This window comes from Cotesia glomerata, linkage group LG10, assembly GCF_020080835.1.
Source record: "Cotesia glomerata isolate CgM1 linkage group LG10, MPM_Cglom_v2.3, whole genome shotgun sequence".
Lineage (NCBI taxonomy): Eukaryota > Metazoa > Arthropoda > Insecta > Hymenoptera > Braconidae > Cotesia > Cotesia glomerata.
This window is the reverse complement of record NC_058167.1, coordinates 6,587,214-6,605,453: the sequence shown is the minus strand read 5'-3', so window position 1 is coordinate 6,605,453 and position 18,240 is coordinate 6,587,214. Positions and strand designations below refer to the sequence as shown.

At 33.4% G+C, this 18,240-nt stretch overlaps 3 protein-coding genes across 5 annotated transcripts; 1 reads left to right on the top strand and 2 right to left on the bottom strand.

Annotated features, from left to right (window-relative positions):
• Positions 1-9,331: 9,331 nt before the first annotated feature.
• LOC123272607 (peroxiredoxin-6) lies at positions 9,332-10,912 on the bottom strand. The gene is made up of 5 exons (XM_044739522.1): positions 10,630-10,912; positions 10,388-10,544; positions 9,827-10,044; positions 9,665-9,737; positions 9,332-9,580 (listed from the first exon to the last, which is right to left on the bottom strand). The coding sequence occupies exons 1-5, from the start codon at positions 10,713-10,715 to the stop codon at positions 9,434-9,436; spliced, it is 681 nt and encodes a 226-aa protein (XP_044595457.1). The 5' UTR covers positions 10,716-10,912; the 3' UTR covers positions 9,332-9,433.
• A 547-nt stretch (positions 10,913-11,459) lies between these two features.
• Positions 11,460-14,054, top strand: LOC123272586 (nucleolar complex protein 4 homolog B). The gene is made up of 4 exons (XM_044739485.1): positions 11,460-11,726; positions 11,852-11,954; positions 12,113-12,938; positions 13,030-14,054. The coding sequence occupies exons 1-4, from the start codon at positions 11,583-11,585 to the stop codon at positions 13,514-13,516; spliced, it is 1,560 nt and encodes a 519-aa protein (XP_044595420.1). The 5' UTR covers positions 11,460-11,582; the 3' UTR covers positions 13,517-14,054.
• Positions 14,055-14,178: 124 nt separating this feature from the next.
• Positions 14,179-17,793, bottom strand: LOC123272574 (serine/threonine-protein kinase mph1). 3 transcript variants are annotated; one of them, XM_044739462.1, is made up of 4 exons: positions 16,889-17,793; positions 16,117-16,819; positions 14,369-16,046; positions 14,179-14,285 (listed from the first exon to the last, which is right to left on the bottom strand). In XM_044739462.1, exons 1-4 carry the CDS (start codon positions 17,232-17,234, stop codon positions 14,262-14,264), a joined length of 2,751 nt encoding a protein of 916 aa, XP_044595397.1. In that variant the 5' UTR covers positions 17,235-17,793; the 3' UTR covers positions 14,179-14,261. The 3 variants fall into 3 exon arrangements, with proteins under 3 accessions (XP_044595397.1, XP_044595396.1, XP_044595395.1); XM_044739461.1 differs by having other exon boundaries at positions 16,117-17,269; positions 17,364-17,793; XM_044739460.1 differs by having other exon boundaries at positions 16,117-17,793.
• Between the last annotated feature and the right edge of the window lie 447 nt (positions 17,794-18,240).

Here is an 18,240-nt window from a genome sequence, read left to right as displayed (position 1 = left end):
CTGTTGGTTGAAACGTGGACACACAAAGAAAACATGCTCCGCATCTTCATTGACCCCTGAACAGAACGGGCACTCTGGGGTATCATCGTGCTTAAAGCGGTGAAGATACTTCCGGTAACATCCGTGTCCTGATAACATCTGCGTTAAATAATAGTTGATCTCACCGTGACTCCGGTTGAACCACATATCTCGACCTTTCTCTGCAGCATTCCACTCCTGTTGCCATCTTGCGATGCTGTGTTGCCGTTCTTCCCTTCTAAGTTCTTCAGAGCTCAGTGTGGTTGACCTTTTTCGTTGATATAGGTTCCGTCTTTCCTCAGCTAGGACTCTGAGAGGCAGAGTACCGGAAATAACACACACTACTTCCTCTGATATTGTGCGGAAGGCACTAGCTACTGATCGTAGGGCACTCAGTCGATATACTGGTCCAGCCTTTCTCCATGATTCTTGCGTCTTTAGTGCGTCGGTCCAAATGGATATTCCGTAAGTGAGCACCGATGTGACTACTGATGACAATAATGGCCTCCTGCTCTGCTTTGGGCCTCCGACGTTCGGCATCAGTCGTGCGAGACTAGCCCTCACTACTGACGCTTTGGCACTGACATGTTCCACTTGCTGCTTGAAGTTGAGTCGGGCATCAAGCATCACTCCCAAATATCGGATATAAGGTTGTGATGTGATTTCTTGTTCGCCGACTTTCAGCTTATTGGTCTCTACCACTTTTTTGCTGGTAATAAGCACTGCCTCAGTCTTGTGTTGCGCCAGTTGCAGGTTCACTGCGTCCATCCACCGGTTAACGCGCTCAAAAATGAGATCAAACATATGGTTTATCTCGTCAAGGTGTTTGGCAACGATCACTACGGCTACGTCATCTGCATATGCTACGAGTTTGACGTTTCTTGGCAGAGTTAGTCTTAATAGACCGTCATACATAATATTCCACAGGAGCGGACCTAGAACTGAACCTTGTGGTACACCTCCAGTAATATCATACTCCCTCGGACCGTTCTTCGTGTCATACTTCAGGACCCTGTTTTCAAAGTAGCTTGCTACGATCTTAAGAAGGTATTCTGGTACATTCTTCTCTTGGAGGGCCTGCATGATGCATTCCCAATTGGCGGAGTTGAAAGCGTTTCTGATGTCTAGAGTCGCCACCAGGCAATACTTCTTCGTTCCACCCTTCCATCTGGTTGTGTGTGTGTGTGTGTGTTTTTTTTTTTTTTTTTTTAGGGGGGGGGAGTCCTTTTTACGGATTCTAGGCATAGCTGTTTGGCCTGGATATGTGGCGACTCGACGCAGCGTCATACTAAAACTCGACACTAACGCCCCTACCCACTAAACCCTAAACCCCTTTTCCTTCTTTCCTCTAATCCCTCATGGAAACCGCCGTCAGGCATTACTTCGTGAAGGGAGGATCTAGCTACTGCTCTTCCTTCTGGTGGCTGAGGTGTTAACTACCTTCCTTCTATCTTCTGCTATTTGCTCTTTTTCTTTCGGTGGAACGCAAGTCTTTAAGGACTTCTGTTGCAAACGTGTTGGTAGCGTTCCAGACAGCTTCTGATGACAGCATTGCTGCTACTATTGTCTCTGGTTGGATTTTCCTCTTCAGGATATTCTCCAGCTCATCTCGCTGTGGGTAAAAACGTGGGCACTCAAAGAAAACGTGCTCTGTATCTTCATTGACTCCTGAGCAGGACGGGCACTCCGGGGAATCATCATGCTTGAAGCGGTGGAGATACGCCCGGAAACAGCCGTGTCCTGATAACATCTGTGTAAGATAATAGTTGACCTCACCGTGACTCCGGTTTAGCCAAACGTTGATCCTTGGTATGAGACGATGCGTCCACCTACCCTTCACTGTGGCATCCCACTGTAGTTGCCATCTACTTATGCTCCTCTGCCGCTCTTCTGTTCCAAGCTCCTCAGCGCTTAGTGTGGTCGACTTCTTTCGTTGGTAAAGGATCCGTCTTTCCTCAGCTAAGACTCTGAGAGGCAAAGTTCCGGAGATGACACACACTGCTTCCATAGATATTGTGCGGAAGGCACTTGCTACTCTTAAGGCACTCAGACGGTAGACTGGTCCAGCCTTTCTCCATGATTCTTGCTTTTCTAGTGCGTCCGCCCAGATAGATATTCCGTAAGTGAGCACTGATGTGACTACAGATGATAGTAGTAGTCTTCTGCTCTGCTTTGGGCCTCCGACGTTTGGCATCAGTCGTGCTAAGCTAGCTACCACTGCTGATGCTTTTGCACTCACGTGTTCGACTTGCTGCTTAAGGTTGAGTCGGGCATCAAGCATCACTCCCAGATATCGGATATATGGTTGTGATGTGATTTCTTGTTCTCCGACTTTCAGTTTTATGGTCTCTATCACTTTTCTGCTGGTAATAAGCACAGCCTCAGTCTTCTGTTTAGCCAGTTGTAGATTCATTGAATCCATCCACCGGTTAACTTTCTCAAAGGTGATACCGAACATGTGGTTTATCTCATCTAGGTGTTTCGCAACGATTACGACAGCTACATCGTCTGCATATGCAACAAGCTTGACACTTCTTGGAAGAGTCAGTCTCAGCAGGCCATCATACATGACATTCCACAGAAGTGGACCCAGAACAGAACCCTGGGGTACACCTCCGGTAATACCGTACTCTTTTGGACCATTTTTCGTGTCGTATCTCAGGATTCTGTCCGTGAAGTAGCTAGCTACTATCCTACGTAGGTATCCTGGTACGTTTTTCTCTTCCAAGGCTTGCATAATGCAGTCCCAGTTGGCGGAGTTGAAGGCATTTTTGATGTCCAGAGTGGCCACCAGGCAGTACTTCTTCGCTCCACCCTTCCATCTGATCCCTTCGATTGCCTCCTTGGCCGTTTCAACAACCAAGTTGATTGCGTCCAGGGTTGATCGTCCTTTCCGAAAACCATACTGGTTATCTGCCAGGAGTGGATCGACAACTGCTTCTATTCTTTGGTGGATTATACGCTCAAGTATCTTACCTGCCGTGTCTAACATACAAAGTGGTCGATAAGATGACGGTTCTTCTGGTGGCTTTTTCCCTTTTGGAAGTAGTACTAGTCGTTGCTGCTTCCACTTCCGAGGGAAAATCCCTTCCTTGAGGCATGTGTCGTAGACGTCCAGGAACAATGATGGCACTGCTTTTATAGTTGTTTTTAAAGCAATATTGGGGACCCCGTCCAATCCCGGCGCTTTATTGTTCCCTACACGATTACAAGCCTCCATCAGTTCTCCCTCCGTGACAGATGGAATGTCATCCATTTCATTCTGCGCTAATAGGTAGTTAAACTTGCTTTGTTCGGAGAACAACGCGTTTACGATCTTCTGTAGGGGTTGAGGACACGTGGGTGATGGCATTAGCTGGTTTTTAAGATGGGTCATGACCACCTTATACGGCCTACCCCACAGATCTCTGTCCACCTCGTTGATTGTGTGTGTGTGTGTGTGTGTGTGTGTGTGTGTGTGTGTGTGTGTGTGTGTGTGTGTGTGTGTGTGTGTGTGTGTGTGTTTTTTTTTTTTTTTTTTTTTCCTTGTAAGGGGGGGGGAATGCTCTTTACGCATTCCAGGCATAGATGTTTTTTATAAATGTACTGCATAGATGTTCTGCATAGATGTTTGGCCTGGATATGTGGCGACTCGACGCAGCGTCATACTAAAACTCGACGCTGGCGCCCCTACCCACTAAACCCTAAACCCCTTTCTCTTCTATCCTCTGATCCCCCATGGTACCGCCGTAAGGCATTTCTTCGCGGGGGGAGGAATTAGCTGCCGCTCTTCCTTCTGGTGGCTAAGATGTTTTTTATTTCTATCTCCCTTCTAGTTTCTGTTTTCTGCTCTTTTTCTCTCGATGGACCGCAACTCTGTAAGCACTTCAGTGGCAAAGGTGCTCGTGGCGTTCCAGACAGCTTCTGATGACAGCATTTCTTCTACTATTGTCTCCGGTTGAATTCTCTTTTTTAGAATCTTCTCTAATTCATCGCGCTGTTGGTTAAAACGAGGACATGCAAAGATCACGTGCTCCACGTCTTCAGCGACACCTGGGCAGGTGTGTGTGTGTGTGTGTGTGTGTGTGTGTATGTGTGTGTGTGTGTGTGTGTGTGTGTGTGTGTGTGTGTGTGTGTGTGTGTGTAAGTATGTGAACCTCTTATAACTTTTGAACGGTTAAACCGATTTCATCGCGGTTGGTGGCATTCAAAAGGGCTTCGCCAAACTTAGATTTTGAATACAATTTGAACTGATTCAGACCGATGGATTTCGAAAAATCTAAAAAAAACTGTAAAAAAAAATATTTTCAAAAGTGGTTTTTTTGGAATAACTTTTAAACGGCTTCATCAATCAACTTCAAAAACTTGTCAGCTCTTAACATAAAAAAACCACGTCGATTGCCGCTAATCCGATCAAAATCGGTTGATTAGTTCGAGAGATATCGTGCAGGAAAGAAAACCCAAAAAAAAAGTGTTTTTCGGAATTACTCCGAAATTTCTAGTTTGACCAATTGAAACTTAGAAATTTTTAATGAGGCTTAAAAAACTGCGTAGAATGCCGCCAACCGCGTACAAATCGGTTTATTCATTCAAAAGTTATTGCGGTTTGAAAATTCAAAAAATAGTGTTCTATGAAACCTTTATCAGACTTTTGTGCTCAAAGAGCTCAAAAGCATAGAAAAGGTATATTTTTGAGCTCGGAGAGTTCAAAAGAACACACAGATTGTATTTTTGAGCTCGAAGAGTTCAAAAAAAGCGGCCAGGTATTAATGGAATTAGCGGGAAGTTGCAGGGATGGCTTTTAGAGTCAACCGTTTTCCTAATTTTTTTATTTTTTTTCCTTTGGCAGAACTTCGTTATATGATAAAAGAAAACTTCTGATCAAAATTTATCCAAATCGAAAGGGGTCGATTCCAACTATTGGTCGATTTGACATAGAATGACCTATATTAGTTTATTGTTGATTGATCGAATTTTTTGTATCATCTTAAATATTTATTATTATCACATATTTTTCATGTATTAAAGTAGCATACATTATATAAAATACTATTTTATTTTATTTATTGAAAGTTGAAAATAAATTTCTTATTATCGTTAGCAACCAACTGTTGTGTAAATATGGGACGGCGTAAAATTATACGAACAATAGAGGAAAGAAGAAGACATTAAACGAATACGATGTGAAAAAAAAAAAAAGAAAAGGCAACGTAATCCACAAATTGTTAAAGAAAAAAACCACCCAATCAACCCTCTCATATTAGATCATCTTCAAATAATTTCGACAGATATCATATTATAAATAGTAATTCGGAATATGTTACTTCCGTCTACGCCAGGTAATATATCATTGTTTAGATACCCAGAAAATAACAATCTGATTTCCAACCCTATGCATCACAATACTTCCCCATTAAAGTCATTTATACCTGAAGCAGTCTCTACAATATCATCTAACAAACAACACAATGTGAGATCCAATCATTATTATTGCTCTACTGTACATGACGGTTTTTCTACGTCAATCCCTACATCGTTTTCGACAAAATCAGAATATCAATATTCTGAAGACAATCATATCATTCTCCATCTTCGTATAAATTAACGAGTTCTCAATATTGTCAATCTGATCATAATTATAGTAAACCAAACGACGAACTTCATCAAACAGAGTTTCCTAATGATAACAATCCAAATCAAAATCAGCCTTTAAGACAACCGAATGAAAAAAACTTAACAGTAGCAAACAATAACGATGAAATTCAAGAGCATTACATCATTGGTGGTATGATTGAAAAATGTTGACATTGTAATGCAAAACATTTTGTTGCTAAAAAAGTCGCTAATAAATATAATTATTTTAATGATTGTTGCCGTCATGGCGAAGTAGATTTGAATCAAACAGATCCTCCAGCTTTAATAAAATCTTGATTTTCGGGAATTCATGAAAAATCACAAAATTTTTTTGATCGCATTAGAAATTTTTAATAGTTTATTGTCTTTTGCTTCTTCCCATGCTAACTTAGCAAATCTTTCTTTTCAAAGACGTTGGTCATATTGTTTCAAGATTCAGGGATAGATATATTATCAAGTAGGGGAAGGGGGGGGGGAAAGTGGGCCCCCCTAAAATTTAGAAGGACTCAAAATTTTAGGGGCAAAGTGGGCCCCCTGAAATTTTTTATAAAAAAGGTGAATAATAAATCATTTATACTTTTAATAATGATTAAAAGTGATTTTTGTCAAAAAATTGTCATTGATTATAAAAAGTAAGAAAAAGAAATAAAAAGAACGGTTCGTCAAATTTTGCCATATTGCTTTTTCGTAAAGGGTAATGAGAAACAAAGACTAAAAGAAAAGAAATAAGTCAATAGGTTCATTCGCACGCTTTTTCATATTAAAAAATAGCAGATTATTGATGGAACGATTTTATTAAATTTTTTTAAGTCTATAGCTTCGCTGAAAGTTGACCTTTGAAAATTTTTTGGTATTTTTTTTTTTTTTTTTTGGAAAATACATTTGAAAACAAAAATTTTCTATATGATACGTTTCCGGAAGATCAATTTTTAAAAAATTCATTCATTGTTGGGTTGGGTAAAAATTTTTAAAAATCCTAAAAACAGTTTTTGGTAGTGTAGGAAAGGACAAAAATTTTTCAGCCGAATCAAAAAGGATCGAGTTCAAAAGTGATCAATTTGACAAATAAAATACCCCGTATTTTCTGTAATTATCCTAATTTTTTGAAAGAAGTAATTTGTTAAAGACGTCATAATAGATAATGAAAGAACAACAGTTTTGTTTGGAAGTGGTCGTAGATAAAAATTTAAAACTATACAAAAATTTAAGATGTTAATATCTCCTGAAATATTGATGTTAGCAATTTAGTGCTCGGGATCTTTTTTGTAGAAAATCAAATTTACTACAAGTTAGTTATTCAAATGTTTTTTGTAGCTCTTCTCAGTGACGAGAAAAGGACAGAAAAACGTAAATTTTATGAAAAAATTGGATTTGGTGGTCCATATTCCCTTGCCAGTGAGAGTTACGATTACGCCACGATGGGTAGTTTTGTGGAACATTCAATTCTAAGTAAAATAACCCATCTTTGATTGAAATAATGTTATGAAATGCTGCTGAGCTGTGAAAATTTAAAGAAACAGCTCGAGTTTTACGTGTATATTTAATGGGAAATCTTTTCACACCTTGATCGAGCTTTGAGAAGTTACATTATCCCCAATATTACTGAACTTATAATAAGTGATGCTCTAATATATAAAATATGTATAGACGTGTTTTCTATTATTTCATCTGCACGTAACATTCCTGATAGTGGTATAATGAGTGTACATAGGATTCGTGTTACTAGACGTTTACGAAAATGATAATCCTATTTAAATACTTACTAGAAATTTAAACAGTGCGCTACGCGCGCGCCTTAATTTTAACCAATGATAAATCGTGGTCCGGTTTTTGCAAATTTCGACTTATAACTAATTTCAATACTTTCATATATTTTTATTGAGAGGATGATTTTTGGGAATAATTTTTCGGAATATCCATTATTTTAGTAAATATCAAACAAGTGAATGCACAAAAGATTTGATTACGAGTCTCTGAGTTATTACTAAAGCATTACTTACACGCGCGCGCTTGCGCGCGAATATCATTTCTAGTAACCACTATAAAATATCTTAACGCTCACGCAGTGTTGCCAAACTTTTCAAGCGATCAGTTTCTCGTTCGTGATTGGCTGAAATAATTACATAAACAGCAAAAAGTTTTAAGGTGCGATTTCACGACGACGCTTGACGCCAGCTTCGAGCGTCAAATTTGATCACACTGTATAATTTCGATTAGAGTGCCATCTAGATAAAAAGCAGCGTCAAACTTTTAGCGTCAAGCGTCATTTTGACGAAATAAACAACCCTAGTTTTACAAGTAAGAAAAATCGAAAGTTTACTTATCAGCCTATGTTATACCCTAACCTATTTGGATCAACAATAACAACAACAACAACAACAACACATAATTTTTATGACAAATCAATCACAACAAAAAAAATGATTTAAAAAATTTCCGCTAATAACTTTTTTCAATTTTCACATGCGGTATTTTTTTATTAAATTTTTTTCATAATAATTTGACTGTTATAAAATTCTAAAAAAATTTATAACATTTGTCAACTTTAGTGTCATAATTTAATGAATATTGGAATATTTATTAATATTTTTATAGATATCAATAGGTTAGAATAAAGAATAGCTATAGATTTTACCTCATCGAAATCCATTATATTTTTTTTATTTTAATGTTTCATAAACAATAAATAATATTTTTAATTTAATTAAATAGTACATAAGCGTCAATTAAATAAAGCTCAGAATTTTCAGCTTTATCACTGCTCTTTATCTAGATGGCGCTTTGATCGAAATTATACAGTGTGATCGAATTCGACGCTCGAAGCTGGCGTCAAGCGTCATCGTGAAATCGCACCTTTAGACTTGTCAATAATGACTATCCGGTATGTGTACCGTACACTCTAGCATAAACTTTTGACGACGGAAGTCGCGAAGGTAATACTTTAAGCCAAGGCTGCTAGTTATAAAAAAAAAAAAAAAAATCTTATTTGTGAAACAAATTTCATATGAAACATTTTTTTGTTAGGAACACTATTTTTTTTGCTCGCTTGGCATATTTATGTTCTTTAGTAGCAATACTTTAGAACAAAATACGGCAAGTAAGGAAATTTTAATTGAATATTAAAATTTTTCATCAAAATAATATAACTCATACAGCTCATAAAAACAAGCCAAAATGAACTAAAGTTTTTTTAATCACAATTGTTTACTTTTCTAGTCGAGCTGAACTTGATATTTATTACGGAACTAAATATTTTTGATATTTTTTAAATTGTCATAAAATTAAAAAAAATTCCTGATCATAAATTTGTTTAAAAAAAAAGCTTGAATATTTTGTAGGTATTTTGTAAGCATCTAAATAATTACTTAATTGTTCAATTAACTTTGAATATTCATAAAATTTAGATCCTTTCGAACTTTTACTGTAAAGTACATTAACAGTATACTTTGGATTCAATTACTTTCAAATCAATTGGTTCTTATAATTTCTGTGAAAAATCGATGTAATCATTTTCACATAATGTCATACATCTAATATTTAAATATTTGTCACAAGATCTGTAATAAACAAAATACAATAAGCATAAACAGATTTTAAAGACCGTTCCAATTCAGCTAATGTAAAAAATATTTATTACTTAATTTTTAAGTGATATTACTAAAGAGATACGATGATTGTAAATAAAAAAATAAAATATTTTAATTGTGTTAACAGGATTTATTTCAAAAATAATTTAAGCAAAATATAAAACTTTTTTATAAGCCAGTATAAAAATTTAGGAAGTGATATGTGCTTATAAATTTTAATTTTGTATCGAGTCCGTTGGTTGCGGTACTATACGCAAATATGGTTTAGTCGAAGGCAAGTTCAATATTTTTAACTTCTCTCCGTATAATTCTTTGGCTATTTCATTAGGTACGCTAGGCTGAACCATTACATCTTCACCCATCTATAACACCCACAATAATATAGTATTATAATAAATAATTTGATGAAAGATAAAAAATATTTTTGTTAAAAGATGAAATTATACCTTCCAATCAACAGGAGTTGCCACTGAATATTTATCAGTCAACTGAAGAGATTCAATAACTCTTAAAATTTCACTATAATTATACATAATAATTAATAAATAATATTAAACCAAATATAGAATATAAGATGTGAATTTAAATAAATAACAAAGACAACATACTCAAAGTTTCGCCCAGTAGTTGCTGGATATAAAATTGATAAACGCATTTTCTTGTTAGGATCTACGATGAATACTGCTCGTGCTGATAAAGGAAGTCCATTACTGTCTAGCTCATTAGGATCTAACATTCCCAGAGACGTAGATAATGTACGAGATTCATCTTCTATTATTGGATATGGAAACTGTTCCACAGAAGTTTCGGCGTAGCTTTTAATATCCTTAATTAATTAAAAAATCATCAGATTAAAAATTTAAGAAAAGGGTGAATACTTGACAGGAAAATTAACAGATATCTGACAATTTTTTGGAGTTTTTATACAAATAAATTATTTTTTATTGTAGAAATTTTATAAATCTATGAATGCAATTTATATAAAAATTTAAGTCATAATTTATTATTCAAATAAAACCAAAAAATAGCTGGTGTTGGCGAATTTAAGTATCATAGATATTTTTACTTGATATTATTTAAAAAATTTTTGAAGTATCTAAAAACTTTCAAGAATTGACAATATTTTGGGGCAAAAAAATATTATCTTCAAAAAGAAATAAAAAAGTTACCTCAATCCAATTTATGTGACTTTCAATGGAATTGCAAGACATCGCAATAACTTTGATACCGAGACGTTTAAACTCCGGCATTAATTGGACAACACGAGCTAATTCAGTTGTACAAACTGGCGTAAAATCATTCGGATGAGAAAATAAGATACCCCACCTAAATAAGTTTAATACGTTTATTAAGTAATAATATTAATAAATTATTTGCGTACATTTATCATGATGTAATTTTAATCACTTACGAATCACCCAGCCATTCATGGAATTTAATAGTTCCTTCAGTGGTTGATGCTGTAAAATTTGAAAAAGTTTCACCCAACAAGACCATTTTTAATAATTAATTTTCCAAATATATGTCTAAAATTATTTAGTAGATGTCAAACAAATATAGAAAAAAATAAATGATAGTTATACAGTGAGGTAACTAATGGTTACAACCGCTAAAAATCTAACCTATTCTACACAGATATAGTTAGATACAGAAAAAGCCGCGTGGTGGAGAAAAAGTCATTTCTTCAGGATTATCTTCAATAATTTTTTATTATAAAACAATCCCATAAATTTTATTAATTTTATTACTAAGCATAATTATTTAGGATACGATTTTTTTTTTCTACTATTATTTTCCTCTAAATAAAAAACGTACAATGTGGATTTGAAAAAAATTCTTTAAAGATATAAATAATTTATAAAAAATCTTCACTTTTTGTTCCTAGTTGAAATCTGAAATTTTATAATTTTTATAAAACGTAAATTGAATTTAAAAAGTCAAGATTTTGTGAAATTTAAATTTTTTGCTAGAATTTAATGAATCTAATTAATAATAATTAGATGTTAAGCATCATAAAAAATTGTTTCCCGATTTGTAAAGAGAGATATAGGAAAGAATTAATTAATTATTCGAAAATAGTCATCAGTAAAAATGAGCAAACGATAGTGAGCGAAAGAGACAGCACTCGCATAAACTATATAAAGCCGAGATACTACCTTAGATGATAAAACTTCAAATTTACGTATTAAGTATACATATATATAGATAGTTTGTGAGCGCATGTGCAAAATGAATATTTTATATCTTTTATAGTCTTGAAGTTGGTCTTACATCTCTCTTTTTGTTGATCGGATCGTACAGTTTTGAGAGAGAAAAATTTTAAGATTGAATTTTTTTTTCTTTCTTGAGAGTGAGACCAGCATAATGGCAGCAATCGCGACAACAGATCCCGGTGATAATTCACAGTTTCACAAAATGTCAGCGAAACAATTTAGACATAAAGCACTCGAATTCTTAAGTTCTAGAAAATATGCAAATAACCTTTTTGATATACTCAGCCAATGGAAAGTAAGTTGGTTAATATAATCAAAAAATATTTTTAACACGAGGTTATGTTCTTAACTCTTTTTTTTTTATAATTATAAGACTTAATATTGACAATTAATAATATTTAATTTAAAATTTATTTTTAGAATTCCACTAATCTGTGTATGATGACTTTAGAGACAATTTTTCTAGAGGTTTTAAGAAGAGGTGATATGTATTTGGAAAGGACAATAGCAATTACTATTTCCGGTAAATATATTATAATGATAATTAATTGGCTTTTTTATATTTAACATGACTATCATTCAACGCTGAAAAATTTTTTTTATGTCAGCTAAAAAATATATTTTTAATTAAAAATTGTATTTTTAAATTCTATATGTTTATTTTTTTTTTATTTTATTTAGAACCAAGCCCAGAAATTAAATACATTAATTGGTTAAGAGAATACTATGAAGAAACTTGGTCAAAAACCTTATCATGTTTTGAAAGTGATAGAACAGTAATACAAAATCAAGCTTTAACAACTGCAATTAATATGATGGCAGAAGAAGGAAAATACCCAATTGATGCACGTGAAAATCATGCGTATTTTTTCCCCGTACACCGATTAAAATCAATTCTCATGGCACTGTTGTCACCCGATCAAGACAACACGCATCTCATATCAAAATTTGAAGAAACACTCGGATACAAAGATGCTTTATACTACACATTAAAAACACTTCCATCCTTAACTCCTAAAAGACAACCACATAAATTATTTATTAAAAATCTTCTGGAACTTATCAACAGATTTGCATTGGCTAAAGAAAACGCATATAACGCAGCTAGTGAAAATCAAAAATTGTTATGCCATTTACCCGATTCCCCAGTGAATTTTACATGGGATCAATCCTCAGCCAGAAAATCTTTAAACAAAGTTTGGGGATGTATCATGCACTGGGAATTAACGCCTCAACTCCACAAATTGCTGTTAATTGTTCTTGTTGAACGGGTAATTCAATATTTAGAAAAACCGATATTATTAACAGATTTTCTGATGGATTCACTAGATGCTGATGGCCCGATTGGAGTTCTTGCTCTTAAAGGTGTTTATGAACTCGTCACAAAGCATAATCTAGAGTATCCCAATATTTTTACTAAACTTTATGCCATGTTCGAGCCGGAAATTTTTCATACCAAATACAAAGCTCGACTTTTTTATCTCTCTGACTTATTTTTACAATCTACGTAAGTTATCACTCAACTTTTTTTTTTTTATTTAAATTAAAAATACCAAGTTATATATAGATTTTATATTATTATGTTTTCCACTTTTCAGACATTTGCCCGAAGCACTCGTTGCAGCTTTCATCAAACGTTTAGCTCGTTTAACTCTCGTTGCTCCTCCGGAAGACATTATGATTATTTTAGAATTTATTGGTAATCTTCTATTACGTCATCCTGGTCTAAAGTGTCTTATAGACCATCCTCATGGTGGTGAATTATCCGATTATCCTGGTGTAGGAGATCCTTTTCTCATGGAAGAACGTGATCCTCTACAAAGCAACGCTTTGCTCAGTAGCCTGTGGGAAATCCGTGCTCTCCAACATCATGTTTTGCCAAGTATAGCGACAAAAGCAAGATTTATTAATAATCCTCTGTCTTCTAAAGAACATGATGTGACCGCTGCGTTAGACAATACTGGAGAAGACATTTTTAATAAAGAAATTAAAGATACTGTCAAAGATATAATGTTAACATTTGAACGGCCGCATTCTATGTCATTACCGAAAGGAGAAAGGCTATTTCAATACTGGCAATTATGAAATGTGCATTGAGTGATTGTTTTACTTATAAAAAATAATGGTAATTGATAATTCTATATCGAAACAATTATTCTAGCGGGTACTCATTGAGTACGCATGATTGATAGAATGTATTTTCCATGTTTATTAACAGTTATTAATAAGCTAAGTAATCTCAGTCATTTCAAGAGTACTCGTTAGTAGTATCTATTGAAAGAAAATGATTTAAACTTTTTAAAAATTCCATCTTGAGTAACTTTTACAAGATTTTTTTTTGTTTTTAAATTTGTGCGGCTGTGAACCATCCGTTATTAATTTTAACAATTATTAAAATTCAATCGATAATTATTATAATAAGTTGAAACAAACATAACCACTTTTGTTTTGATAATTTTGATTTATTTTCTAATTGAGTTATTTAATTATAAAATGTATGTATCTTTACAATTAAGTATGTCGATACATTTAATTTAAATAGATAAACTGCGATAGTTGTTTTGTTGTTTGTAAAAACATTTATAACCACGTATAACAGATAATAAAAAATTTAATTTAATAACTATTAACTTAATTATTTATGTTAAAATTATTGTAAAACTGTAAAGTAGATATAAAAACATTTTATTAATTATTGATGAAATTATTTCATCATTTACAAACTATAAAAACGTTTAATTTAGATTGTTTTATTATTATTTTTTTTTATAAGTATTCATATAGATTTTTTATATATACATAATCGGGCCTATTGAGAATATCAGTTGACTTAAACTATTCTGTTGTCCATCATCTGTAAATATAAAATAAATATAAATAATTGAGTAAAATAATTTTTATGTACTTAGTGTCAACAAAACTTTATCTTTTATTTACCTCAATGAATTGACGCCATTCGTTTTCATCCAATGCCTGTTTTATTTTTACCAAAGTGTTATGAGGAATATTCGGTTTAGAAATATTAGTATTATTACTCGTTATTGATATATATTGAATATTTATCAGGTCACAAACTGATGGTCTTTCTTTTGGATTATAATTCAAACATCTTTTAATAACATCTATCAAAATTGAAGGTATTGGTTGTGAATTAGGTGGTAGATCAAATGATATTTTAGTTGACGGATTTGTAATAGCTCCAATTTTAGCCCAATTTTGACGAATATGTTGAAAAGGAGTGTAACCAAATACTAAAGAATATAAAATGCATCCAAGAGACCAAACATCAGATTTGTAGCTAATTTTGTATTTACTGTTTTGATGTGATGTTTCATCAACATCCATCAATGCTTCAGGACTAATATAATTTAGAGTACCAACAGTTACATTTTTTATAACTGATGTCATGTCACCGTGAACTGTCGAAGCAATACCAAAATCAATGAGTTTTAATCTACCTCTTACAAGTAAAAAATTAGCTGGTTTCAAATCTGAATGTATAACACCGTGATCATGGATATATTTAACAGCTGTTAACATCTCAGTCCAGTAGTACAATATCATTGTAACTGGTAATTTTTTTTCAGCACAAATTGTTTTGATAAATTTACTCAAGTCCGTATCACCCATTTCCAAAACAACATAAATAGTTTGACCTATTATTTCATAATCAAACATTTGTACAATACATGGAGCTTGCAGCTTACAAAGCATATTTATTTCTTGAATTGAACTCTGCATATTTTCTTTATCCATCCGTGATAGATCAACAACTTTAATAGCTCTCAATTCAAATGTCTTTAGGTCTTGTACACGATAAACATTTCCACTCATTCCTTGACCTAAGAAACCTAGAATCATATATTCTTTGTTCTTAACAGTAATTGTCTTTCCGTGTTGAGATTTTTTCGTACTTGAAGGTACTGATGCTTGAATTTTGACATTATCAACCGCTGAATTTTTATTTATATTCTCACGTGCTGCTACAGATTCAAGGGCCACTGTAGGTCTATTACTTGCGTGTCTTTCAGAAAGAGGTTTTGTCAATATACCTTTTGATTCACTTGGGTGTTTTTCAAGTTCGTAGTCAGTACGTCTTGATTGATGATTAACTTTATAAGTATTAGGTATATGATCTCCCATGGTATGTCGTTTTTCAGTAGAATAAGTATCAGAGACATGTGTTGTAGGCTTATTCTTCAACTCGCCTCGATGTTTATCAATTTCGTATTCAGTATGTTTTGATGAATTACATACTGGATAGTTCTTAGATACATATTCACCTGTAGTATTCTTTTTTTCAGTGTTATAATGATCAGGAATAGGTTCTGCTGATCTACTTCTTGACGTAACAAAATGTTTTTGAGAATCATTCTCCGATGACTGAAATTTTAATTCAGCTCGGACAGGTGGTTGCTTATTTTCTTTCAAGTCACTAACAGATGAAACAAGTGATAATTTTTCAGGAATAGTTTTTAAATGTTCACGACTTTGATTCTCGTTAATCTCAAGAGTTTTTCCATGTGATGGTAAATTTCTAACTGATGCTCGACTTTCTGACGTCTCTGCTAATGGTCTTCTGGCTCCTTTTACTGAAGAATCTGAATTTCTTTGCCTATCAAAAAAAATAAATGATAATTAAAAATTAAAAGTAGTAATTATTATGAAAATATAATATCAATTACCATTGTAAATCTCTTTTAGAACTAAGTGATTGTCCGGGAGTCTGACCAGAGCCAAGCATTCTGTTTTGTAAGGGTGTACTCATCATATTATTTTGCGTCCAATGAGAAAATATAGTTGCTGGTGTTTGAATATGAGATGAGTTAACATAATCTCCATTTGTTTTATTTTGTGGTGTTTGAAATAAATTTTTGTGTGATACTGATGGTACTGGTCTCGAACTACTAATTGGAGGATTTTGCTTCAGTGGAGTTTTTGTTGCTAATTGATTTGACAAAATTTGATATTGATTAGTAAGTGGTTGACGATCTAAAGCAGAAGTAGATTCGATCTTATAATTTGAGGTAGATTGAACCCGCCTTTCTTGAGTCGAATGAATAACATTAGAGACTTCAGACATGATACTAGGTTGTTTCATGATATAATTTGAATTTGATAAATTAGAATTTGACTTAATAATTGTTGATAGTCCAGACACTTGAGCTGACAAAATATTTGACTGCTTCTGCACAGAATTATCCGATTGATTAGAACATAATGAAGCTGTAGAAGAAATATCTTCTTTGGCTAAATCTGATGGTGAGTTACTGATGAATAATTGTTTAGATAATTTTAAATCATCAACATTATCATTCGAGTACTTATAATCTTGAAGCCTATCATGATTTGGTATATTAATGTTGGAAATTTTAGATTGAATAAAATCTGGAACAGTTGCCATTGAATTTATTAATGAACTATGACTGCCTTCTGCTAAATCAATTTTTTTCATACCAGAATCATGAATATTCACAACAGTTTCGGGCGATTTTTCATCCTTTGAACTATACTGGAAATGTGGGTCTCTTATATATTCATTCTCGTCTGGTGGTAAAGACTGACAATCATCTAATTCAGACTCTCCAATATCATCATCGAAAGTTTTAGTTTTTTCGCCGCTGTCGTCGTCATGACCATCATCATCGTCGTCATCGTCATCACCATCAAACTCACATAAGTTCATGAACTCTTTTATTCTAACAGGTTCTGATTTACATCTTGATAAACTTTGATGACTTACAGTACCTGCAGTTGAACTATTTTGAACACTCAATGAATCGTTTTTCAGTTCTTGACTCATATTTAAACAAATTCGACAACACAATAGTTAATAAACTAAAAAAAAAATGTAAATTTAATTGTTAATTAAATTAATAACTGCGTTTATCTTAGTATTGATTTTGGTTGTGTGAATAAATAAATAACGAACAGAAGTTGTGTAAGAAAACCAAATAAAAAACTTTCTTTGTTTGTCTTTGTTTAGAAAATGCATCTCTCAGCACCTGTCCTTAAACAAAATAATACTTTTCAAGTGGGTTGTTGGTACAACAAACTCATAGTTTATACTAGTAATTACATATATTGATAAAAATGAGTTTTTTTTACGAGTGGATATTCAATTTGACTTTTAAAAACTAAACACAAATATTGTTGATGTTATGACAACACTGAAAATAGTGAGGCTATTGTACCGGTTTTTTGTCATCTGTAGAGAAATTTAAATTCTCAAGATGATTTATGATTGGCTTTCTGTAAAAGTATCACGAGCAGATGGCGTGACTGTAGTCATCTAAGAATAGTTTTTATTTTATTTCAAAATAGACTTTGGTATTTATTTGTAAATAAGGCTTAATTCTGTTTAAGATTATACTATAGAAGTAGAGGGTAGAACTTCTACCCAGGGGCCGTTCACTCTTTACCCCCACCATACCCAATTTTGTCCAAGCTGCAGGACTAATGGACGACAACCTTATAAAATGAAAGTCTCGAAAGTTTCAAGCCAATACAGTGGTAGTACTGAAAATAATAATAATAATGAAAAAAAAATATTCCGCCATCCACAGATTCGGTAGAATCTGGCGCCAAGTTCCGTTCAAATCCGTTGTCAACGGAGCGCCAGACTACCGACTATGTTTACTATAAGCAGAACGGTATTTTGAGGTTGCAAAATTTTATTTAATTCTACGATACTTTTTTTTCCTAAATTGTATATTATAACAGTAATTCATACTTTATTTTACTGTTATTAATTAATTATATTCACTTATAACAATTAATCTACTTGAAATTACTAAATTTAATCAGCA

Bases quoted from the DNA above. Each gene is read 5' to 3' on its own strand.
- LOC123272607 (XM_044739522.1), bottom strand. From the start codon at position 10,715: ATGGTCTTGTTGGGTGAAACTTTTTCAAATTTTACAGCATCAACCACT. The intron at 10,545-10,629 runs GTAAGTGATTAA...AAACTTATTTAG, and splicing joins CATGAATGGCTGGGTGATTC to GTGGGGTATCTTATTTTCTC. The intron at 9,581-9,664 runs GTATAATTTCAT...TGGGTGTTATAG, and splicing joins CAACTCCTGTTGATTGGAAG to ATGGGTGAAGATGTAATGGT.
- LOC123272574 (XM_044739460.1), bottom strand. From the start codon at position 17,234: ATGAGTCAAGAACTGAAAAACGATTCATTGAGTGTTCAAAATAGTTCA. The intron at 16,047-16,116 runs GTAATTGATATT...TTTTTTTGATAG, and splicing joins TCTAAAAGAGATTTACAATG to GCAAAGAAATTCAGATTCTT. The intron at 14,286-14,368 runs GTAAATAAAAGA...TTATATTTACAG, and splicing joins AATGGCGTCAATTCATTGAG to ATGATGGACAACAGAATAGT.
- LOC123272586 (XM_044739485.1), top strand. From the start codon at position 11,583: ATGGCAGCAATCGCGACAACAGATCCCGGTGATAATTCACAGTTTCAC. The intron at 11,727-11,851 runs GTAAGTTGGTTA...ATTTATTTTTAG, and splicing joins ATATACTCAGCCAATGGAAA to AATTCCACTAATCTGTGTAT. The intron at 12,939-13,029 runs GTAAGTTATCAC...TCCACTTTTCAG, and splicing joins GACTTATTTTTACAATCTAC to ACATTTGCCCGAAGCACTCG.